Raw genomic sequence first — 26,379 nt, 5'->3', positions numbered from 1 at the left:
TAAATAAGCCAAAAAGGGGATGTGCAGAATTGGTCATAACTTCATCTAAAGTTTCTATCAAATACTTTTCGAATACCTTTGTTGCTTTGTGTTCTGGTCAGCAAGCCGCAGGAGGTTTCTTCTTTTCACTTTGAGCTGTGCCGAACACAAATGCCTCACTTAAAGGGCCAACTGAACTCCTGTTTTGGCATCTCGCCTGGCTAGTCATTAGCTGAAGCTTAATACCTGAATGGCAATACCATTGAGGAAACAAAGACATACAGCTTGTCACTTGAGCTAAACTTTGCTTTGGACTTTGGAGGCAGTTTTTCGAGTTTTTCAAGCTCAGTGGGTAAGATCTATGCATAATCTGTAAGAAGGTCAGACATTGCTTTCTATAGGAATATTTACAGTGATAAGTATTTAGACTGCGGTTACTGATGCATCTTTCTTACTACTCAAAGAAATACTTATTGGCAACCTTAGAGTAACAAAAGATTGAGAGAAAAAAACAAGGTTCCACACGTATGCAGGCAGCTCCTTGATTCCAGTTCAGAAATCATTTAGTTATATTAAGGTTTATAGCTTTGATCTGAAGGTAATACTAGGATCTCTTTAGCATAAGCGGTACCCCTCTGAGCTGTTTACATAAAATGTATGAACCCCATATTCCACATGTGCTTTGCTGCAAGCACATTAACCCTCTGTGCTATTTTATAAGTCTGATCTGTGACTTCAGTGCAAACATATGTCTCTACCAAGTGCACTAACCACCAGTGCTACCTCTCTGTTACTATATCCTGGAAATTGGAAAGTAGTCAAATATGTCTGCAGCAGATGCATTGACCCACAAAATTAGAATGCAGCCTATTTATGGCTAATTAAGTAAATGAGAATAAATTATATATCACATTTGTCCTGGTTGTCAAATTCTTTGGGCTAAAGTATTAGGAAAAATAATGTACAAGTTGACTCTGCAACTTATGACTCTGCCCCCCCTAACTCCGCCTCTTTCTGCAGTTACAGCTTGACCTCCAGTTTATAGACTCTCAGCGTATTTTTTCCATTTCCAGCACTGTAGACCCTGGTCATGTGATTGGCGTCTTTAAATGGTGCAGTTTAAGGGGATTGTCCTGCCATTTGATCTTCAGCTGATCAGGCTAGATACAATGAACAGGCAGAAGGAAGTTTCACAGGGCAGACTTTTGAGTAAGTAGAGTACTTCTGTGGGACTGTGAAAATATGTTTTGTGCCCTCTGAAGTGTTGCAAAGTTCCAGGTTTTCGTCTTTGATAAAGTTTCCTCGGCTATTGTCTCTAAAGCAATTTGTTTTCCTGCTTTACAATATCATTAGGTCAAGCCTAGAGGCAGTGCACATGCACTGCTCTGCAAGGAATGATGTATTGAGTTAGTGATTTGAAGCTCCGCACACTCTCCGCCCATTGTGTCAGTCAGTCATAATAACTTTATTTGGTTATTATTAAAAACCATAAAAGCAGGTTAAAAATACCCATCAACAATACAAAAATCAATCAATCAATCAGAGTACTTGTAGAGCGCGCTACTTACCCGTGAGGGTCTTAAGGCCCTGAGGGGAGGGGGGGGGGGGGGGGAGGCTGCTACTGCTCGAAGAGCCAGGTCTTGAGGAGTCTTCTGAAGGCGAGTAGGTCTTGGGTCTGCCGAATGTGGGTAGGGAGGTTGTTCCAGGTCTTGGCGGCGAGGTAGGAGAAGGATCTCCTGCCGGAGGTCGTTCGTTGGATGCGGGGGACAGCGGCGAGGCTGAGGCTGGCGGAGCGGAGCTGGCGGGTGGGGGTGTAGAAGCGGAGTCTGCTGTTGAGGTAGGCTGGTCAGCACTGTGGAGTGCTTTGTGTGCATGGGTGAGGAGCTTGAAGGTGATCCTCTTGTCGACAGGGAGCCAGTGTAGGTCTTTCAGGTGGGGGGTGATGTGGCTGCAGCAGGGGACGTTGACGATCAGTCAGATGAAGGCGTTTTGGATGCGTTGTAGTCGTCGTAGGTGTTTGGCTGGGATTCCTGCGTAGAGTGTGTTGCCGTAGTCCAGTCTGCTGCTGACGAGGGCCTGTGTCACCGTTCTTCTTGTTTCGGTAGGGATCCACTTGTAGATCCTGCAGAGCATGCAGAGGGTGTTGTAGCAGGAGGAGGAGACGGCGTTGACCTGCTTAGCCATGGAAAGGGAGGAGTTGAGGAAGAATCCTAGGTTGCGTGCATGGTCGGTGGGTGTTGGTGCTGTTCCCAGTGCGGTCGGCTACCAGGAGTCGTCCCAGGCTGAGGGGGTGGGTCCGAAGATGAGTAAAAAAGAATTTCACATAAAATCATCCATGATTAAAATGTAAGCGCAGAACTGAATATGCCTATATCATTATAAAATACAAACAATATAAAACCATAACCTATACAATAGGGCAAAAATACATTGAAGGATCCAGGCACATGAACCTGCTTCACTTGCTTCTTTCTTTTTTTCCTTGCTCTAACTGCTGCTACTAGAAAGCTAGCAATGCTGAAAATGTCCCAGGGGTTACTCAACATCTGCCGGTATAAAAGAGCTGGTCTAGCCTGCAGGAAACCTTTTTTCTTTAAAATTGGAAGGATATACCGCTTGCGTATAGATAAATAGAAATCGCAGAACAGGACAAAATGCATAATATCCTGCCTTGCGAAACAATCACATGAGCAAGGACCCAGGTCATTGGCTTGTGTCATTTCCCGTCGTAAATGCTGGCTTCTGGTTCCTTAATGGCCTTGTTAGTCCCTCCTTAGTACCGCCGTGTCTTCATTTGAAACCTCCCATGGCAACTGGCCCTTTTACTTCTGTTGCGACACAGTATGCTTTATTTAGTCTGGAAGCACTATTTTCTTTAATGGGTTTTGCCCCACTGCAGGCTCGACCTGCTTTCCTTACATTCAGCACCATGCGCGCTTTTCCTCTCCGAGCAGCCGGGACAATGCGTCTCTCCAATGAAATAGGTCTCGCATTCAGGAAAGTTTGAGCTTAAACTCTTGTAAATGCGAGACCTATTGCATTGCAAATGCTTGTTTCCCATTTACGAACCAGCACTCCCTACAGGTGCATCTGCAGGCCGCCTCTCTCTTCCCTGTGGTCTTGCAGTCTCTTTCCTGGTCACACCCTTGCATGTTGTTCGAGGTCCCCCTCCCATATCGTTCATTGCCTATGCCCTGCTTGTTTAATAAATACTGCAGCCTCTTCGTTGGCCACTCCTCGTTGTTTCCCCCTCACGCGCTGTCCGCTATCCCCTTCCTGTACCATTTATTGCCCATGCCCTTGCTCTGCTTGTTTAACAAATACCTGTTTTTCTCTGTAATTCATCTGCAGTTCTGGCATATATCTCGGAAATCCGGCATCTGAGCAACATGCCAACAAAAATACACAGGAGCGGTCACCGAGCTCCCTCCAGCATGTACAGACTCTTCGGTGCAGTCTGCAGCCCTAAGCAGTGGGCTCAGATTTGATCTCTCTTCTGCTGCCAGACTGACAGCACTCACCCTCCAGTGAGCACCAAATATTCACTGCCCCACAGTCACATGGAGAGGAGAAATCAGTCCTGCCTGCTCTACAGTTCTGCGTTTTGTAACCCGCACGATTAGCTGATTAGTTTCAATTCTCAATTAACTTCCTCGGAGAAACACCAGACTTACTTTTGCTTACTTTCCTTATCCATCAACAGAGTAACAAGGGTACGTTTCACAGCCACCAGATCCCTTAGCACATGTTGGACAACTCCTTTCACCAGTGCAAACACAATGAAAAACACCCTTTTATGTAAAAAAAAAAAAAGGTAATGTTTTTATATATAAAATGATCACTAAATATAAATAAGAAGTGTTAAGATCGCCCACCTAAATGCTACCTAGAAGTACGAAAGGTTGATTTATCCTTGCGCGGATTCTGACCTATGGGTTACTAACAGATGTCAGGAGTGGGAGTTTAACTCACTGAGCTATAAGTAGGAGAGCGCACAACCCTCAACGTAGCCATGGATGTCGTTTTACCAAAATGCTGGGGTTAGTGGAAGTGACATCACACTTTCTTTGACCTCAGTGTCATCACAGGAAATGGCATCAAGGTGAAGGTGTGTTTTTGACATAATGTTTTCACATATTCACAATATACAAATGTAAGTTGTTCAACAATATGTGCTTTTCATTCACTTTTTTCGTAATTCAGATGAGTGGCATTCCTCTGCTGAATTTACTGAATGAATTGGATTCCAGTGAGAGGAGCAGAACGTAAACAGAGCTCATCAGGAGACTGTTTGCCTTCTTTCTTAGAACTTCTTTTGTCATCTCCGAGGCCTGGGGTTTCAAATGAAGTGATGGGTTACAGGGAGCAAGCCAGGGCTCACTCCTGCGACCCCTAAATGACATAGCCTATACTGACCTACGTATCCATATACGAGAGTGCAAAGTTTTTTAATAGTGTTTCCTTTCCTTAGACAACTTTGCCTGAGGGAATAGCAGCAGGTAGGTGCTCAGGTGAACCATCCGCAGCTCATCATCAGCGGAATCGACTACAGCAGTTCACTCTACTCTGGCATCACCCAGAAACTCCTCAAGAAACTGCAGAACATTCAGAGCCACGTCATCGGCCATCTGAGACACCTCCACTGTATCCCAGTCAACAAAAGAATCAACTTCTAGCTCCTCACGCACTCCTACAAAGCTCTAAATGATGCGGGACCTGCGTACCTTAACCACTGCCTCGCATTCCACGCATCCACCAGAGACCCTTGCTCCGCCCAACTGGCCTCGTATCCGCAAGACCATGGCCGGAGGAAAATCCTTCTCCTACCTCGCAGCAAAGGCCTGGAAAACCCTGCCTCTCTACCTCGGGCAATCACCATCACTGCCTCAAATCAAGAAGGACCTTAAGACCTGGCTTTTCGACTGAACCACAACTCCTCCGGCAGACCAGCTGCTCCCTCCGTCCCCCAGAGCCTTGAGCCCCTTATGGGTGAGTAGTCGTCCTTTGCAAGTAACCTTATTGATTGATTTGTTGTTTCGGTTGTCATGCAAGCTCCATGAGCAAGCAACAAGGTGTATCCTGGGGCCAGAGCAACAGTTGGGGATTTGTGTCAATTAGCCAAAAACATTTGGCAACCATGGAAACTGAAGAGAGGGTCGTTTAATTAACGCCAAACAGCAGAAAAACGGTGTCAAATAAAAAAAGAATTTGGCAAAGCCAACAGGTTTCACCTATGAGAATTCTATTCCCTTTGTAAACATTTTTTTTACATTTCGCACAGCAGTTGAGCTGCTGTGCAACATGGCTTCACATTTTTCAAAAGCACCATCTAAGACGGAACCAGCTTTTTCTGTTTCATATCGCTTTTTTGTTTTGTTTTCTTTAAGCCACATTACGCAGCAGTTCAACTATTATGCAATATGTAAAACAAAATTGACAAAGTCAATAGAATTCGCTTAGGTGAAACCTATTGGCTTGATAATGATTGTCTTTTTTAGGGGGGGCGGGGGCCCCAGACAGCAAATTGCTGCTGCCCATCCGGCGGAGAAAAACAGAGTTCAGTTGCGTCGCAGTGTACTTCTCTCGGCATCGGGTGCGCTCTAAGAGTTCCCTGGGTGCCATCTTCTTGTTTTCCTGGGCAGGGGCTTCAAGGAATAATACTCAGAGGAGCAAAGCCCGCGAAGGGCAATAATAATCTTCATGTGCTCCGCCTGTATACCGGTTGCTGAGTGAATCTACAAAATCTACAAAATTATGCAGCCGCTGTAGGTGCTTCTTTTTTTTCTTCTGGCCTTGTTGCGCAGCATCTTGCCGATTCAGTAGTGCATCACCAAAAGGCATTGGCAAAGCCAATAAGTCCCAAAGGCAAGGCCTGTTGGCTTTGCCATTGCTCGTTTAAATTGCATTTGTAAAACAAAGTGGATTTGTATGCATGCCCTGCAGCTACCCATGTTGTTTCTCTTGGGTGTGAAGGAAGCTTGCAATGCCCCTTCTGCTACTCAGATTGCACCTGTTGGCTGTGTGGTGGAAGCTTGTAGTTACTGTTGGTTCTGGCATATCTGTTCTGTGAGCAATGGAAGATCGTACTGCTTCTATCCATAATAAACTTTAAAGCCCTGATTATGACTTTTTGGTGGAGCGGTGGCGCTGTTGTGCAAACCGCTGTGCCACCCCTCCACCAAAGCTTGACGCCCGACAGATTACGATTTATAGTAGTCTGGCGTGGCGGTCCCATGGCGGTGCATCTTTCAAAGGCAGCAGTGCCCTTGAAAAAGGCACTGCAATGCGACCGCACTACAAGGTTCCTGTATGGCATGGACTCGAAAGTCCATGCCATGCAGGAACCTATGTACATGCACACAGGGGGCACATGTTATGCCCCCCTGTGTGCATCCACATGCAGTGGAGGCGCAGGGGGCCCGAAGGGCCCTCTATTTTTCCTCTCCAAGGTTTACTTGGAAGAAGAACCTCCATGTGAACCCTGGAGGAAAGGAAACTCATAATATGCTTGATGGGACCGCATTCCCCCCCCACACCCCACCCAAAACCATATTGCGGCCTCTGACCTCTGACTCACTATCATCGTCCCTTCTGCTTTCTCTTTTTAAAGTACTTTACAAATGTTTGTCCTGTGTCTGATGAAAGCATTCTCTGGGCTCTTGTAACTCCATGATTTCAACCTATTTCTCCAATATTTACATTGGTGCTTTTAACCAGTTTCCCCATCATTGAAGCCAAGATTACAGGCTTACTGTTTCTAGCTTGTTTCTTGCTTCTGCTTTTGTGAGCTGACTCTACCTGTGCTTTTCTCCAGACCTCCCCATTGCTCCTGTTGTCAGGCATCAGTTAGACATGGTTGTAAGAAGTAGTGAAAATAGGCACTTTGCTTCTGTCTGAATCTGTGATGAGTTGTACCTAAGATGTCATGCTCCCAGACAGTAAATAGGCACAGGTACCAAAATTAAAGTGGGCTCATTAGTGAACTAGATAGCTAAAGAAATGTCCCACTTTGTAGATTGGGGCAGTTATGAACTTGTAAGGGCTACTGTATACTATAAATGTTCAGCATGGTATAGAAAACTGCATGGAGTTGAACTTCCTGCAGGCAATGGTTTTCTTAACATCAGAGAAAACAACAGTAAAAACTGTCCCAGCAGGCCATAAAACAGACCCACAAAAAGCCCAAAAAACGACGCACACACTGACCTTTCAGACCAGCCAGTTGGGCACTGCCTAATTGCCCTGTAGGCCAATCCGACCCTGGTTGCTCCTGATGCATATAGACCTTTGACCCCCACACTTTACAAGGAATTTGTGACACAGTGGTAGATTGAAAGCGTCTTTGGACCCAGTGTCGATCTGTAAATGTGTTTGGTGTCTGCGGCCCCCTTGCATCTTCCCCTTGTAGGGTGACCCTCTGGGACACAACTAAACTTGTAGCATTGAATCTTGTGCAGTGTGCTAAAAGCCTATGCTGCTATTGTACCCCCACAATACTTGTATGGTGCTGAATTGTTGTTCCTAAGTGGTAAGGAAAACTGGGATGTGGTAGAAGGCAAAAACCTAAAAAAGTTATTTACGCTCCCTCGGTCAGCAATGGTTCAGGCAGTAAGACTGGAACTAGGCCTGACTTCATGGGGTATACAAGTTGGTATGGCCCTTTTGCGCTTTTGGCAACGCCTAGAAATAGGCGCAATTACCAAAATATCTCAATGGGGCAAAAATGAAATACAGGACAGCGAACTAAAATGGGCAAGAGAGACCAGGGGGAAAGTAACAAAGCTATGCTTGAAGATGAGAGTTAATGTGTGCCCTACTGTCTCCGTGGCTAATATTGATAAAAAGTTACTCAGGTCAACGGGAAAGGAAATATCGCATGCACAGGACAAAATCTATCTTGCAAGTAAAACCTCGACCAGTTTTATGATTGATGCATGGAATAATGTTTATTGCTTCCCCTACATAGATAAGTTACCGGACCGTCATTTACGAAATGAGGTTCTGAGGGCTAGAATTGGGGTTAACCCTTGTTATATGAACAACTCGGTAAAGCGGGCCATGATCAATGAGGAGGGAAGCTGTACTTGCTCTTTAGGGTCCAAATGTGATATGCTGCATATCTTATTTGATTGTCTGAAGTTTTTGGACTTGCGTATCAAATTTTTAAAACCAATCCTTATGAAATATGAGATTAAAACTAGGACCCAGGCTGTGACACTGATGACAGAAATGTCCCACTTAGATATTGCTGTGGCAATGGGGAAATATATGCAAAAAGTGAAGGCAGTTTTATACCTTTTAAACGAGTTTTAATAATTAGCATTTTTAAAATATGTTTTTAGGGTGTCTGTGTGTAATGAAATGTTTTATTTAACTTTTTGGATGAACTTTTTATCGATATGTATTGTTTGTGGACCAACGGTCCAAATAAACGTGAAATAAACTTGAACTTGAACTTGTGCAGTGTGCTTCTTGCTCATTTGTTGGTCTGAGACTTGTGGGCTGTATCTACTACCTCCTCATCTCGCTTCTCTCCTATATTCCAGCTGGTTCTCAGCAAAATTAGTTTCCAAAGTGATCCTTTTCTTTCTGAGCGCTACAATGGCCCCACAGAACAGTGCATCTCCCGCCCTGGCTTGGATTCTCATTTTCAGATTGCTGATTAATAATGCATTACCAACAAGAGATTACCTACCACTCTTTGAGGCTACTGAGCAAACGTCGCATGATTCTTCACATGACGATGTTAAAAGGTCGGTTCGTGAGTGTCAGACTCCTGGAGTATAACCTATATTGTTTAATATATGTCAGTTAGGGCTTTTTAATTTATCAAGTACTTACGCTCTTTACTTAAACTCGATATTTGACAGGTAAAAGGGTTATAGCCTGAAAGTTGCACAGTGCTTGCTAGTCCGATAGCTTATAAGAAATACTGTTCTAACACGATGTAACTTTGAGAGCAGTAATATTGTATTTATTTCTAGCCTGAAGGAGACACGAGATTCTCTACATAAGATGTTTTCAGTGAAACTCGTCAGAAAGGAAATATTATTCTACCATGAGGTCTGCCTGTGGGATCTTTTAGTATCCACTGAGACCCATGCTTGGTTGTGTGGTCATTATTAATAGCTTAAAGTTTAGTATAAGGCGCATATGCATCACGGTTCCTGGTCAAGTGACTCTCATTTTCAAAGGTTCATCAACATTCTTCTGCTGCTTCTCTGCATGTGGCTTCTGTGCTTCTCAGTGGACAAGTTATTATAACTACCATTTTCCCACATGCTTAGAACACCATATACACCCTAATATATTCCCTAGAAGCTAAATGGACATGGTATGTCTGATAACGAAATAGCTTCACAAATTTAATATACCGGTCATTCAGTGGATCCGACGGCTATTCTGTCGAAGTCCTTGGTTTATACCTACCTTTATATCGTTTTAATCTGCTCAACGTGGGACCCTGGTGGTTCCCTAGTAAGTCTGTAGATCACATGGTCCATCTCTCACCTCAACAGCCCTGTTTTCATGTAAGGATTTCAGTGAATTTGAGTCAACATTGTGAGACTTGGGAGTGTCTCAAATGCAATGAAATAGGAACTCCCAGGTAGATTTCTAATACAAAACTGCCCCCCAAGACCACCTCCATGAAGGTTTCTTGGGAGACCTGGCCTTCAGCTTTTTTTAGATCTCCATTCCTCTCAGCAGCCCTCAGCCTGCTCTATTACACAGAGCGATCAGTCAATTCAGCCTATGACATGAGGCATCTCCAGTTCAAAAGCACAAATCCCAAGGGTGCAAACCAGGCATCTGGTCTGCATGCAACCTCACCCTAGTGTGAAAATCAGAACACTGTCCAGCTGCAACCCACTCTCGCTCCTGCCAATCAACATAATAATACAGATAACCAGCCTGTAGATTGAACGACCTCTATTTAAAAGTGTTTTATGTGGCGAAAAGAGGCTTCAACTACTATTTGTTCTTTTAAGCTCAGATTGTTGTTTTCAGCGGAGCAAAAACGTTTTCCACAGAATCAGTTGAACAGGTAAAGCCTACATAATTAGCTTGTTTCTCCTTTGAGATAAAATTGCTATTTCTGCTCTGTTCAGAGATGTTTGTTGATTAACGTTTTTTGTTGAATTGTATTTACTCACGTTGTGTGTGGTTGGCAACAATATCTATGAGGGGTAGAGGTTGGTAAAGCTTCAAAGAATTCCTAACCCAAAAATGTGCCTCTTTTTTTGCAGTCTGTTGTGTCAGCTGACATGGATCTCAACCAGCTTGAAGCATTCCTCACTGCTCAGACCAAAAAGCAAGGAGGCATCACATCAGAGCAAGCCGCGGTCATTGCAAAATTCTGGAAGAACCACAAGGCAAAAATCCGAGAGAGCCTTATCACTCAAAGCCGGTGGGATAACAGCCTGAAGGCCATGAACTGGAGAGTCGACTTAAAGTCCCAGTCCCGGCTCGCAGATCAAGCCAACGCTCCTGTGGCCATAGTGGAGATGGAACTGGGTAAAAATGGGCAGGTAAGAGGAAATAGGTGGTGCCAAGTGTTCAAAATATTAAAATGTAAAGAGTTTTAATCTGAAAATCTTGAAGTGTTCATATTGCTTTCTGGTATTTTCTGGAACTAATTTTATTTCACATTTTCAACTTTTTTTATGTTTTATGTAATACCTTACTCAGGCTGAAGGAGGCACCTAAACAGACATTTCATTTAAAACCAGATCACCCTCGTGAAAAGGGCTTTAGACTTCAGCATAGCCCAGGCTTTGACTTCAGTCTATGGTGGGATTACAGTCGCCTCAGTGGGACAAATTTAAATACGACCCCTCCTGTTCACCTGTTTGCTCCCACATGAACGCTCTGAGGACACTACTTGGGTAGTTGTTAATGCTTGACAACTTCCCCTCCACCCCCAAAATATATTTATATATAGGTGTGCAGAAACGATAGGCTGTTTTTTTGTATTTTATTTTACAGCAGGAGTAGGACAATCTTTAAAGCCTGCGGTATGACATTCTGGGCTGATTCTGGAGAGAAGCGTGCGCCTTAAGAGAGGGGTAGATAGGTAAAGCAGGAGAGTAGGGTTGAGGGCTGACAATTTGAAGCGAGAGTAGCTCTTAGGTAACAAAGGTGGTATTTCGGTATAAAGTTCCACAATCCATTACGCAGGAAGTGTCGGTGTGAAGGAATCGATATGAAAAGCAGGGATCCTAGGTAAGAGGAGGCAGGGAGCAGGGATTGTGCTGTTGAGAGAGAAGACGCATGTATTTATAATCACTGATGACAAAACAGAATATCATTCTTAATGCATAGAGTTAGACAAAGGGGTATTCACTGCGATGACCTTCAGTAATTGGAAGACTCATCTGTTCTGTTCTCTGAGAAGGTAATTGTGCGACAGCATCAATATTGTGCACCATGGTGACCAGTCAAGGGTGGACTTGTGCTGACGTATTCAACAGATGTTGGCGTTGTTGTTTACGTGTCACAGGTGATTTCAGAACATGCCAGATTTCACGCATGACTGTGTTTTAAAATACAATAAGATGTGGCCCTGAGTCTCTGTGACAGATGCTTGTTCGCTTAAAGTGGGATGTGTAATGGGCTGTGCATCAGCTGTCTAGAGGCTTCCAGAGTTGGACCAAGGGCAGCAGGACTTCAAGATACTTGGAAATGCTGTTGTATTAACCATTGTAACTGTTCAACCATCATCGGACTAGCGTCATGTTAACACATGCGGTCAGGCATGGGTGGAGGGGCCCAGGCTGGAGGGGTTTAGCTCTCAATAGTACAGTAAGTGCAGTAACACTGGGGCCGAGGGAAAACAAGGGGGCCACTGCACCCCATTTATGAACAGGGGTAACTTTGATGACATCGCTCCTTCTCCTCCATCCTTTACCACATAATGATACAGATTTACTCCAAATCATCGCCAAATGTTTAAGTAGGTATCACACCATGTAGTACTTGTAAATAACTGCTTTATTGCAATGATTTCCCATCGTGAAAATGGAGCCCACAGCCAGTTTGTCCGCTGCCTCAGCCGTACAGCCAGTCTGACCCAACAGCAACAGCAGCGCACGCGTGATAATGGAACCCAGGTCAAAAATAAACCCTTGAAAGCTCAACGTATTCCCACGCCAAAAGGAATTACAAAACAAACAGTATTACAAACACTAAAATGGAATCGCAATTCATAAAGGCACACCACCATCCAATTTTTGGAAAATAAAGTGACATATGGACATATAAAAAAATTGGCTAAATTCCTAATTCTACCAACTATTAAAGATAATAAAATTGAAAGCAGCATCTCAACTCATGTAAAAATCCCAACATTTTGAAGGCCTCCCAATGTTTCTTGAGCCCCTAAATTTGAAAGGCATACCAACATTTCTTGAACCATTACATGTGGATAATGGATCACATACAGGTATCTCAGTATTTGCCCTTTCCACCATTATCCACATTATCTATCACATTGCTTGAAGTGCAAGGAGTTTCAGAAATTTCATCATGTGTTATATTTTCTTCATTATAAGGTTGCCATTGCTGGAATTGCAAAAACCTACTAGAATTTCCCACCCAGAAGTGGAATTTGAATCATTTGCTTCATCATGGCCTTTTACTGACTGAATTTTAGTAGCTTGGACAGGAGTAACTTTGATGACATCACTCCTACTTTTCCATCCTTTACCAGATAACAATACAGATGTACTCCCAATCGTCGTTGCCAAATGTTGTTAGTAGGTATCACTCCATGAAGTACTTGCAAATAACTGCTTTATTGCAATAAATTCACATCATTAAAATGGAGCCCACAACCAGCGCGTCCGCTGCCTCAGCCGTACAGCCAGTCTGGCCAAACAGCCACAGCAGCACACGCGTGATTATGGAACCCATGTCAAATAAACACCTGAAACCTCTACATATAGCATACACAAATGCTTTATATGCTAAAGGGAATTACATAACACACATTGTTCCAAATACTAAAATGGAATCACAATTCATAAAGGTACAACACTAACACACCAGGCGATTAGGGAGGTGTCAATTTCCTTGCTTGCATCAGGATCCATGGCATTCTTAGTACACCACTCTCCAGTTGGTGTTGCAATGAAATTGCTTCTTCTCCCACAACGGCACAACGGTAGAACGTTAGATGCGTGAACATTTTTGCTCTGGCGTGGGCTGCAATGTTCTATTTTGCCTTCTCCGCGTTCTTTGTCGAGCTGCATTATGTGTTCATTGTAGATGTAGTTTTGGCTGGTGTGTTATGTGTAATACAAGTTTAGCTAATGGCTTGTTTTACCATTTGCAGCATGAGTTTATTGTCATTTGTGATACCATTCTATGCTTTACCTCGTCTCCGCCAGGTTGAAGTGCATGTAGAGGCACAACTTCCAAACCATCATGAATTTTAGTTGATTAGGCACAATGCGCATGTTCTACTCTTTGTTAACTTTCATTTATCGGATTGGTCAAATGATGTGTTGGGCAATGCCAAACATCTATCTTATTCCATGAAGGCCTTGTTCACGTAGGCCATGGGTATCCAGTGTATCTCCAGGAGACGGATCTGTGTTGGAATTTACAAATATCTAAGTAGGACACATTTATATACAGTGACGCGGATCTGAAACAATTGATGACGTGGATTCAGCCCTCCTAGACGTACATTGCATTGGATAACCCTGATCAGGCCAAAGATACTTTGACAATGCAGATTGACTCTTTTTACTGAAATATTTTAGCCCAGAATTCAAATGTATTTGTCTCTTTAGACATGTAAGATAACTAGTATTATCCACTGTAATTGCTAGCGCATCCAGGGCCAAACTGGGGAACCAGAAGCCGCCCTGGAAAAAATACTCAAACCAGCCTGCTCTCTTCGTCTCCTTGTGTAGTCTCACTCACTCATTCTTTCTCTCCATTCTCTCCTCTAACTCTCAAATTGCTTTCTTTCTGTATTTCTCCTCTTACTCTCTGGAAACCTCCCGGTGCCTGTTGCAGTTAACCTTGGGGAGCTGGGGATAGTGACAGAGGCACCAAGAGCAGTCCTGGACTTTGCAAACCTTCCTCCAAGGGGTCTAGTCAACCGGTGAAATGCACGGTGGAAAGAAATGCCTGTTCGGCCCTTAGCACAGCTTTTCAATTAACAACTAACTAATACTGAATTTATCAACCCTGAAAGGGTGAAGGATTGAATCATCCAAGCAAGTTAATGTTGTAATCGGCATGTCACACACAGATGACAGCAACACACATGTATATTGCTGCGCCATCTTGCAGAAATCTTTATTATTCATTTAAACAGTGAACTAATCCCAAAAATATATTTTCCTGAGTGTATAGAGCCAGTCTCCATCTGGTTTAAATTTCTTATGCCGACAGTTGAAATTTTCGAATTTAACCATAGATTTATGAGATTTTCAGCAACGTATACTGTTCTTCAAAAAGGATACAGTTCTATTTTTCTTGCCACTTAAATGTAAAGAAAGGCAAGGTCTGACTGGATTATGTTCAAAGGCTTTATTTCGATAGGTCATATCATAAAAGTATCACATTGATATAAAAACATTTACACAGGAATCAAATTTTAGTGAACCATTAGTTCCAAGCATTTTTAAAAATTTTAGATTTTTAAATACCAAAGAGAATAAAAACAGAATTAAAAATTTGGGAATTCAAATTGATCATTCATATAAAAAACAGATTAAACATTTAATGCTAGCCTTTTAGCTCTGATGGACCATGTCCACGATAAAAATTTGGAAAGACCACAAACATACAGCGGCCGAGTGTCCGATGTTAAGATACGAAGTGCCTCGCTTGAATACCTGGTACCCATAGTCCGACATATAGGTTTGAGCCACGTTTGCCTTGGGCATACATAGGCCGGACAGACAAACAGGATATGTAATACAGTCTCTATGCTAGTTTGACAGAAGGGGCAAAAAGGGGATGTCTGGGACGGGGGCTTCCAGTGAGTAGTTAAGGCGCGCACTGGAAGGGCCCCTACCCCGAACCTGAAGTATAGAGCCCTATCATGAGATTTCCATACCATATCTAGGTAGAGTTCCCGGGGTGGTACATCTTTATGTCTTAGGAACTCTTCCGTTAGCCTGCCAAGGGTTGGGTCAGTGCTAGTTCTGGTGGTGGCCCATTTCCAGTAGAGGGTCTTTATAATCGCTTTAGGAGGATAAGACCGACTATCCCAGGCTTCGCTGAGACCTAGCTTGCCAAGGAGAAGTTTGACATCTTTAAGCCATTTTATTTTTTGCCATCCCACCATTGACATTACTTCCGCTAGCCCCTTCGCGTAGCAAATTCTCAAGTCAAGTCAAGTCAAAATTTGTATAGCGCACTACTCACCCAGAGGGTCTCAAGGCGCTTGGGAGAGGGGGTTCGCTATTTATCAAATAGCCATGTTTTGAGTTGTTTTCTGAAGGAAAGGTGGTTCTGTGTAAGTCGGAGGTGGGTGGGAAGAGAATTCCAGGTTTTGGCTGCTAATTATGAGGATGATCTTCCTCCCATGGTGGCTCTTCGGATGCGTGGGATCGCGGCGAGGGCTTGATTGGACGATCGTAGATGGCGGGTGGGGGTGTAGAAGGTCAGGCGCGTGTTGAGGTAACTGGGTCCTAGGTCGTAGAGGGCCTTGAGTGCGTGGGTGAGGAGACGGAACTTGATTCTCTTGTTGACGGGGAGCCAGTGAAGGTCTCTCAGGTGACTGGAAATGTGGTTGTGGCGTGGTATGTCTAGGATGAGTCGGGCATCTGGATGCGTTGGAGTTTTTTCTGTAATTTGGCTGTGGTTCCTGCATAGAGTGTGTTTCCGTAGTCCAGTCGGCTTGTGACAAGTGCTTGGGTGACCATTTTTCTTGTTTCGGTGGGGATCCATCGGAAGATCTTCCGGAGTATGCGTAAGATGTTAAAGCAAGATGACAAGACGGTGTTGACTTGTCTGGTCATTGAGAGGGAGGAGTCTAGTATGAATCCTAGGTTGCGAGCATGGTCCGTAGGTTTGGGCGCGCTGCCTAAGGCCGGAGGCCACCATGAGTCGTCCCATTCGAGGGGGATGATCCAAAGATGAGGACTTCCGTCTTGTCTGAATTCAGTTTTAGGCGGCTGTTCTTCATCCACTCGGCTACGTCTTTCATCCCTTCGTGTAGGTTGGTTTTGGCGGTGTTTGGGTCTTTGGTGAGGGAGAGGATCAGCTGTGTGTCGTCAGCGTAGGAGATGATGTTAAGGTTGTGCTGGCGTGCGATGGAAGCGAGGGGGCTCATGTAGACGTTAAAGAGGGTGGGGCTGAGGGATGATCCTTGTGGTACTCCACCGATGACTTCGGAGGCATTTGACCTGAAGGGGGGAGGTGGACTCTCTAGGTTCTTCCGGCGAGGAACGAGATGATCCAGTCCAATGCTTTTTCTTGAATCCCGACGTTGCTGAGGTGTTGTACGAGGGTGCTATGGCAGTCCGTGTCAAACGCTGCTGAGAGGTCCAGGAGGATGAGGGCAGCTGTTTCCCCGTTGTCGAGTAGTGTTCGGATGCCGTCTGTGGCTGCAATGAGGGCTGTCTCGGTGCTGTGTTTTGCTCGGAAGCCGGATTGTGTGGGGTCGAGGGAGCCGTTAGACTCGAGGAAGGCGGCGAGCTGGCTGTTGACAGTTTTCTCTATGACTTTGGCAGGGAATGGGAGGAGCGAGATGGGGCGGTAGTTCTTAAGTTCGGTGGGGTCTGCTGTAGGTTTCTTCAGGAGGGCACTGAGTTCGGCATGTTTCCAGCTTTCCGGGAAGGTAGCGGTGTTAAAGGAACAGTTGATGATGTCTCGGAGTTGGGGTGCGATGACTGAGACGGCCTTGTTGAAGATGTGGTTGGGGCATGGATCGGTTGGTGATCCTGAGTGGATGGAATTCATCAAGCGGATGGCATCTTCGGTGCTAATTGGGGTCCAGGCGCAAAGGGTGGTGGTGGGGGGCTTCAGTTCGGAGGTGAGGGGGGTGGATAGTTCGCCGAAGCTGTTATGTTTGTCAACGATCTTGCTGTGGAAGAACGAGGCTAGAGAGTCGCAGAGATCTTGAGAGGGGGTGATGTCGTTGTTGCCGGCGCTGGGGTTGGTAAGCTCTTTGACGATGCTGAAGAGTTCCTTGCTGTTGTGGACGTTGTTGTCGAGTCGATCCTTGAATGCTGATTTCTTGGTGGATCGGATCAGCTGGTGGTGTTTGCGGGTGGCGTCCTTGAGGTATGTCATGTTGTCTGTGGTTGGGTTTTTTCGCCAGGCTTTCTCGAGGGTGCGGCTGTTTTTTTGGGAGTTTTTGAGGTCGTCATTGAACCAGGTGGCTTTTTTGTTTCCTGGCTTGTTGTGGTAGTTTTTCACGGGTGCTAATTTGTCAGTGCAGCGGGTGATCCATTGTGCGAGATTGATGGCTGCATGGTTTGGGTCCGATGATCTGGTGGGAGGGATTTGATTTAGGGCTGTGGTGAGCTGGTCGGTGGTAATTTTGTTCCAGTTTCTGCGGGGGACTTGTTGTGGGTGGTGGTGTGTCGTGGTTTTTCTGAAGTTGAAGTGGACGCAGCTGTGGTCCGTCCAGTGGAGTCCTGTGGCTTGATTGAAAGAGATGTGTTTGAGGGCGGAGAAGATTGCGTCGAGCGTGTGACCGGCGTAATGGGTGGAGGTGTTTACCAGTTGTTTGAGTCCGAGATTGGCGAGGTTGTCCAGAAGGGTGGTGGTGTTGCTATCGCTGTTCTTTTCCATGTGGAAGTTGAGGTCCCCTAGGAGAATGTAGTCCTCGGAGGAGAGGGTGTGTGGGCTGATAAAGTCAGTGATGTCTTCGCTGAATTGTGTGCGGGGTCCTGGGGGTCTGTAGACGAGGGTGCCTCTAAGTGTAGTCTTGGGGTCGGTGTGAATCTGGAAGTGGAGATGTTCGGCGGCTGTGAAGGTGTTGTCAGCGCTGGTCGTGATGCGGATGGAGTTCTTGTGGACGATGGAGATGCCTCCTCCTGTTTGGTTGATGCGGTCCCTTCGGATGATCTTGTAACCATCTGGGATGGCTATGGCGATATAGGGCGTTCATCCAGGTTTCCGTGAGAAAGGCGACGTCCTGAGTCGCGGTGTCAAGTAGGTTCCATAGTTCAATGGCGTGTCTGTGGACCGAGCGGGTGTTGAGCAGGATGCACTTCAGGTGGTTGTTGTTTGCGCTTAGTTTGGCGTTATTGGTTATAGCATGGGACCTGATGCAGCTGAACTTGCAGGATTGGCAAGTGAAGGGTCCATGGGCGCGTCCTGGGGCGGCTTGGTGGCAGTCTGGAAGTCGGCCGGTGTTGAATGCAGTGAGGGTTGTGGCGTCGTACGTAAGGTGGGAGGAATGGTTTTTGCGGGGGCCAGGGGGTCGGGCTCTGGGCGCGGACCAGGCGCGGACGGGCGAAGATGGGCTTACCTTTGGCGCGCCTTCGGCGCGCATAGGGCGCGTCCGCTGGGCGTGGACTCTGCGCGCAAGTGCTGCTGTCATAAGTGGAGAGTGGGAGGGGGCGGAGAGAGGGAGGAGCAGCTGGGAGGCGGGAGCGGGGTGGCGAGTGGAGAGGGGATCGATACTAGGTGCTGTAGGGAGCGGGGATGGGGCCGCGGGGGAGCAGCTGCTGGGAGCGGGGAGGGGAGACGACCTGGGACAACAAAATGGCACCAAACAACAACAAGGTGATGCAGGGGGAGATCGGGGCACAGAAAATAATTCAGGCAGCAGAAACGTGAAGCACAGTCTGGCACACAAATTAATTATTTTTAGCAGCAGCAAATGCGATCAGCAGAAACGTGAAGGACAGTCTGGCACGCAAATTAATCAATTTTAGCAGCAGCAAATGCGATCAGCAGCAGTACGCGATGCACAGGCTGGCACACAAATTATTTTAGCAGCGATCAGCAGCCAATACCATACCACAGGCGAGATCTGGGGCACAGTCAGGCACAAAGTGTGGAAGCGCTACAGGATGGCCAGGAGCGGCCAGAGTTTAGCCAGATCATTAATGGGTTGGCATCCTAGGTCAAGCAGCAGGGGTATCATTGGGGTGCTCTGCGGAAGTGACATGATGCCCCTTAAGAACTTATTTTTAGACCTTGACAATAAATCTACGTTAGAAGTGCCCCAAAGCTCTGCACCATACAGGGCAGAACTAACACCCTTTGCCTTGTAAATGTCGATAACAGGGGCGATGGGTCTAGACGTGGAGGATCGCTGCTCTTTAATAATCACCCCTGTAACCCTCTTGTGATTTAGCAACATTTTACAAAGATGTGGGGTCCACTGCATGGTATCCGAAATACGGATACCTAAATAATCAAATACAGTGACCCTCTCCAGGGATACATGGTTTAGTACGGGGGTCGCCCAAGTTTTTTTGGGGGATTTAGCACCAGGTACTTAGTCTTGTCTGTGTTTATTAGTAGGCCACGTTCGCTGCAAAAGGCCTGAAAGTTATCTAGGAGGCCTTGAAGGCCCACGGGGTCTTAGATATTAGGAGCGTGTCATCTGCGAATAAGAGGGTAGGGATTCGCTCCCCCGCCAGGGATGGTGCGTCTGATGGTTTTTCGAGTAGATGCTCAACAACCCCGTTCACATATAGTGAGAAAAGGGTTGGGGCAAGAACACATCCCTGGCGGACCCCTCTCCCCACCGGTATCCTATTAGTTTGTTGTCCCTCAGTGCCCCACCTTACTTGCGCCAAGTTACCTTCATGTAGCCTCACTAGAATAGACAAGATATTGGATAGAATCCCCATATCTGACAACACTCGTCATAGATGTCCTCTGGGCACAATGTCAAAGGCAGTCTTTAGATCAATAAATGCAAGAAAAAGACTGCCTTTGCCTATAACGACCACTTTCCAATAAATTAACAATAACCTGAAAGCCTGCTCTATTGTGCCGGTGCCATCCCTAAAACCCGCTTGATAATCAGAGAGAACCTCATTATCTTTAGCCCATTGGAGGATTCTCTCGAGTACCACATTTCCCACAACCTTCTGTGTAGAATCCAGTAAACTTATTGCGCGGTAGTTGGCAGGGTCCTCCCTCAGGCCCTTTTTAAATATAGGGACGACCTCAGCCCCCTTCCAAGATTCGGGGATGGCGGCACCTTTATCAATTGCAGTAAGTAAGATATGAATAAGCTTCCCCCATTTCGGCAAATTGGAGCGGAGCAGGTCCCCAGGGATACCATCCGGGCCAGCTGCCTTTTGGGGCACAATGCAGCTAATGGCGTATTCAACCTCCTTAACTGTAAAAGGGAATACAGTGTTTTCTCCGGAAAGTATTGGGGGACTACAAGGAGCGGAAATAGTAGTTGCTCCTGGCTGGCAAGAATACAGGCTAGAAAAATGGTCAAACCAAGCCTGACCAGTAATATTACAAGTAATGAGTTCGCTATCGGGCCTATTCCTTGCCCTTATAGTGCTCCAAAAGCGACCTGCGTACCGCCCGGCACTGGCCTCTCTTAGTGTTTGCCAATATGTGTCCTCCCACTCTTTTTTGGCATTCGCTACCACCCAATTATACTCTTTTCTGGCTTGCTGGATCAGGGGTTGTGACTTCCCCTTGACAGCCTTACTTAGAGCAGACTTCTTCCGTCTGCATTTAAGTGTATACCAACCCTGCTTCACCTTGGGCCTTTGGTGCCCTATTGCCCTGCCCCCTTGTGTTTGTACCAGGAATAGGTTTCCTACCGAATTTATGGTCTCCTGAAACAGTGATGTAACTCTGGAGGGGGTCAGAATGATCTAAGGGGAACGTCTCCATCTCGCTTGGCGAGACTTCCAATAATTGTCCTATAGCCTGGACTTTTGATTCATCTAGGGCGACTTTGGACCATTTAAGGTGCCTTCCACAATTAGATGGAATAATTTTTGATGTGGACTTTACTTTACATGGTGAAGCTAAGCTATTGTGTCCTAACCACAAATGCTTTAGGGTTAAAGACAGCAAGTTGTGATCGCTGTCTACAGTAGGTATTACTACCATATCCTGAACAAATTTCCAAATGGTTAAGCCAAGGAGAATGTAGTCGATCCTGGGCGTGTGATTCGCCCTATTGTACATGTGGGCACCCAAGGGGTCTGAAGCAGTCCTGCCAATTAATGGTCGTAGACCGAACTCCAGGGTCATAGCATTCAACTGGATTGCCTTCTGCCTCCATCTTATTATTGGTGGGACAGCTAATGTTGGTATACCCCTCCTGGAATCATCCTCAGCAACATCTAGGATGTCTTCAGCCGCAAGGAGCTCAAACGTGCAATAAAGTCGCTCGCGATCAATACTTGCGTGCCATCACAGCAATCGCCAAGAGCTTTTTCCAGCAGTGCTACTGTGGGGGATAAAGAACTACCTTTAGTGCCTCTGGCATATACATTAAATATGTCAAGAGACCTCCCACTACGCGGGCATCTCAGTGAGATCCTAAGAATGTCTGACGAGTTACTATGCTTTGGGGTGATGCTGCAACCCAGGGAAGTGCTCACCCATATGAGGAGCCCCCCCGATGGCCGACCCCTCCACGATGGTGACGAAACTGCAGGTAAAAAATACGTTGAATAGCCAACCTTATGGTTAGGTTCCAGACTCCATGTTTCCTGGAAGATACAAATAGTGTGAGACTCCACCAGGGTATTCCAGTCTGGAATGTCTATTTTCCTGGAAATGCCTGCTATATTCCAGCTCATAATCCTCATATTAGGCCTATCAGCCACCACTATATCCTGTGGGAAAATAGAGTGATCAATATGTACTGTTGGTAATTCACCTCCAGGATCAGTTGCCATAGGTAGTGGCAAGAGAGCATGGAATGGAGAAACCTTGCTCTGCTAGGCAGATGTAACTGCCGGGGAGAGGGGAGTCCCTCGGGGGCTAATGAGTATATGGTTGCAGAACGATAAGCCAAATCTGGGTAGGGAATTACTAGCACGTTCCCCCACATTTGCTAAACAATTACTGGTTGTCTCCAGTCGGGATACTAGCTCAAGTCTATCCCCCCTGTAGATTATCTCTGGTGGTACTAGATTTGGGGGTTTAGGAGAGATTCCAGGAGAAGTAATTAGGGACCTGCACCCATTGGACCTTATGCTTTCATCTGGGGCTGACAAGGGATTCAGAGGCAAGTGTCTCTACGTCAGTACCCGAAATTGTTTCCGTGATGGTTATCACCTCCGTCGAAATCAGAGGTTGGGTAGAAATTTAAGTTACCAACTTGCCCTCCCCATGATTGGTTACCATTACTCTTCCTCTGGTACCAGCTTGGTGGCCTTGGGTAAAAATACCCCAGGTCGTGAGTGCTGATTCCGCCTTCACCATGCATGTTCTGTTGGCTACAGATGGACCTTGCTACTCTGATGTCCTTAAAGTTAACTAGGATACAATCCCCTTGGATGTCCTTGGTCCTTCTTCCCAACCAGCTGACACGTCTAACTAGAATAATCTGACCATCTAAGTCCCTCTGAAGGGGCCTGATGTTTTTTAGCCAGAATGTAGTTTTATTCTTAAGTTCGGTATATGTTTCAGTTTTCCCCTGCTTTAGACAGGGGACTCCTGCCAGTACAGCTACATAGGGCATACAGGCTGGAGGCAAATTAATGCGTGAAGGGTTAATTGCCCTACTATGAGCTAGGTCAAGATTTGGAGATAGATCTTTACTTTACCTCTCTGTGTTGCAACATTTATGTTGTCCCTTCTGGACCTGAATAGGTACACTATCACGATCCCCCTTATCCCCTTTGGTCGAAGATTGGTCTGTTGGATTATGTAACAGTCTGGCAGTGCCAGAAGGACTGGTCTGCCATGTGTTAGTGTGGGCTCGTTTTTAGGCTGTTTATGGGCCTGTTTAAAGTTTAGTGGGCCAGTTTTCACTGTTAATTTCTTTGCTATTACCAGAGATATTGCTTGCACCAAGCTCAAAGTCTCCCATACCTTGCAAAACACTTATACAGCGTGTCTTTACAAGTTCAGAATGTTATTTCGGGGCACTGGCCTATTTTCTGTCTCACTTCGGCCGTGAAGAAAGCTTGAATACTTTTACATTTGAATAGTAAGCTTGTATCAGTTGATGTACGTTGCCAGCTATCTTTATAGTCCTCATTTGGCACAAAGTAAGCATGTAAAACCTGGCAGGGGCACACGATTGTAACTACTAATGCCGTTGCGGTTGCAAGCGAGTCCTCCCAGTGTGCAGAACTCTTGTTGGCAAAACACTGCCGGTCTGTTTTCCTTATGTTTTGTGTCAAGGTTACTATAAACATTGGTTTCTCATCACGCTGCTACTGAAGTGGCTAACGGATTGAGCGGTCGCATTAAACAACCGTGAGAGAGCCTTGTTACAAGTCCTGTCCGATAACTCTCAGAATGATAGTGTAGGACCTAAAACCACCATCCAGCCAACGATCTCAAACCCAGCCAGGCAAGAAGCAAACCACTGGCATTCTCAAATCCTTACTGTTGGTAGTTCTGTATTTTTAAAGCGTCACCTATGCTGCCTCTAAGCGCTGCACATAGTGTAATAGTACTCCATTTCCCGAACTCAGAATGATTGAAGGCTGAACTTGACTTCCTGGGTTTCAAACTCATGACCTGCAGATCACCATGGTCTGTGTCAAATATTCATCTCCCTGAGCCGTTCTGAAGGGTATTAGTTGGTTGTTGGTTGTGACTTGGTAGGTTAAAGAGATGGATTTTATTTTCTCCAAAAGATGTCCTCTTTAAATCCGGTGACACCGAAGTCCCTCCTCCCTTTCATTAAAGACTTGGACTGGGAAACATGCATCTTCTAAACTGCAACATTTTTTAAAAGTATGTAATTAGATAGACAAATATTTCTTCAGGTGCTTGTGTCAATCACCAAAGGAAGAAGAGTAAATTTACTTTTCGACAAGCCTTTTTGCAAACTATGAAATCATAAAACTGTGGCCAGCTTTGTAAATTATCTTCTCAGAAGGGTGCAACTATACCCGAACTTCGAGGGGAGAGGGGGTGGGTGACTGCGGCTAACACTCCCAGCCAGTGCCGGCTGTAGCACTGATGGCGTCCAGTGTGCTAGACTTTTTTTGGCAACCCCTCCCCATGACCTCTATCTCCATGAATGTTCTCATTACTACTCTCTAATAGTGCACCTCCTCTCTCCACAGCCTCTCTCAGACATACATTTCATTTTTTTACAGTGCTACTCATAGTTTACTTACACTCAGTTCTGTGATCTGTATGGCACAAGTTCTTTGCCGCAGACACATTAACCCTCCACACTACATTATCATGAGTCTAAATTGCTGCTAGACAAACATCCGATCCCTCGCTCACAAATAGGAACATTAATCACCAGTTTTATTGACATTTTTATTGTTGCCTGAAAACTGCTGGATGCTCAAGTAAGTTTATGTGCTTTTAAACCAAAAGTTATTTTTAAACACCGCACCGCCCACCAAAGTTAGTGGCAGGTGTGGCTGCACCAGTCGCACCTCCCTAAAGCCAGCCCTTCACCCAGCAATGGGGCTGGGCAAGCATTTCCAGAATTGGAGTTTGGAGCTAACTGCATGGCCATTATTGGAGGAAGAATTAGTCACAAATTGTGCACTTAAAACATATTGGACACACCTGATAGTATAACCAACATATTTCTTTTTAGATTTGACACTGTTCCTAGGCTTCAACTCATTGCAAGTCCAGAAAAATCCTCACCCATTGTTGGCTTAAGGGACAGTTTTAGTTAATTCAGTTTTAGTTTATTTGTGAGAATGGCAGGTGAGTGCATGGTTAGAGGAGTTAGTGCACAGTGATGGTGTGTCCCTATGAGTTCCAGCAGACTGATGTCCCTATGTGCAGGCAGGGTGAACAGAGTGCCTGTATGAGTGCAAACTGAGAGGTTTGTCCGTGTGAGTGCAGGGTGAAAGGAGGGAGTGCCGAGTGAATGGTTTGAAGCCCGGGTGGGTGATGTGCTTGTTTACGTGGGGTGAATGAAGGGTGAATGCTATGCCCATGTGAGTGAAGGGTGAGCTGTGTGAGTGACAGGAGTGCCTATTGTTGAGTGCACAGTGAGAGATGCAACAGTGTGAGAGTAGGGTGAGAGGAAGGACGCCTTGAGACCCTCACGGATGAGTAGCATGCTTGACAATTTCCTGATTGATTGATTGATGACTGCAAGGTGAATGATGTGACCATATGAGTTTGAGTGCGGGTCAAAGTGCAGAGTAGGACGAATTTATGCATGGTTAGTGATGTGCTTGTTTGAGTGATATTGCAGAGTGAGCAGTGAGAGTGACAGGTGGGTGAAGTGTCACATGAGTACCAGGCGAGTAGTGTGCTTCTATGACTGCAGGGTGAGTACAGGGTGATTAGCCAAGTTGCAGGGTGAGTACAGGGTGATCAGCCCAAGTGTGTGGTGAGTGGTAAAGCCCTTTTAGCCCTATGGGCTTTTTTCTGTGTACTTCTAACCCAGACATTGAAAGTGCTTTGAGAGCTGGGCCAGTACTGCATGACAACGCATCATTTTGTATACCCTGTTTTTTTTTGCTTCAGAGAACTTTCTTCTTTTTTTGAATTTTTCTGAATAAAAATGTAAATAAATTTCTGAAATAAAGGAATAACACATATCATTTGGTAGCATTGACAGAGTTCTTAGAAACAAACATGTACCTTTTTGTCCTGTAACTGTCTCTTCTGCCCTCGTACGCATAAATGGATTGCTGGGATGCCTATTGATCTAGGGTCATCACACTCGTGAGCAATTGTATAACATTAAAATACATCTAAGGTAACTAAAAGGATTATTCAGGGTCGCAATTACCAAATACCTATTGGAAAAAACATTTAAACACTCTGAGACTCTGGTTCTGCTCGCTTCAGTACATTCAGTTCTATAACACAGCGACGCCTCTATAAAAAAACAAAACAGTGTGGCCATAAGTTTTAATTCTCTATGCCAGCCCACCCCGGCACAGTGCCATCTCCAGGGCATGATAAATGCATTCCAGTTGCTTTCTCCTGGGCTCGTGTTGCATTGCAGTCTGTCTTTTTCATTTGTCTGCAACAGAGGTCTACAGACTTTTCTGTTCTGACCCCCCTACTCAAAATGTTTTCAAGCCGAGCCCCCCTCCAAAACTGTATGGTTTGACTTGGGGGAGTGGGAGGGATAGGGCTGAGTGCTCAGGCATGTGTGATAATTTCAGGGGGAACCTTTTCAGTAGCTCACAATCCACACTAAAGGTTAGATTTTTAAACGATAGAAAACTGAAATAGATAAAATATAATTCTTTCTGCCTCTATCAACTCTTCTCCATCAAGCCTAGTTATCATTCCAATCATTAAACAGACTTTTTGTCCCTCAGAAAACAAGCGTTTGCAAAGCAATATGTTTCGCAGTTACAC

General features: G+C 45.5%; 1 protein-coding gene across 1 annotated transcript in view; it reads left to right on the top strand.

The window, feature by feature from the left end:
- COMMD1 (copper metabolism domain containing 1) overlaps positions 1–26,379 on the top strand; it is an 836,488-nt gene that overhangs the window by 307,440 nt on the left and 502,669 nt on the right. Inside the window, exon 2 of the mRNA XM_086925425.1 lies at positions 10,227–10,508. Coding sequence (XP_086781551.1) covers positions 10,227–10,508 — 282 coding nt within the window. The remainder of the gene's footprint in view (positions 1–10,226; positions 10,509–26,379) is intronic.

This window comes from Lissotriton vulgaris, chromosome 6 (assembly GCF_964263255.1).
Source record: "Lissotriton vulgaris chromosome 6, aLisVul1.2, whole genome shotgun sequence".
NCBI lineage: Eukaryota > Metazoa > Chordata > Amphibia > Caudata > Salamandridae > Lissotriton > Lissotriton vulgaris.
This window is presented reverse-complemented; position numbering and strand designations above follow the sequence as displayed.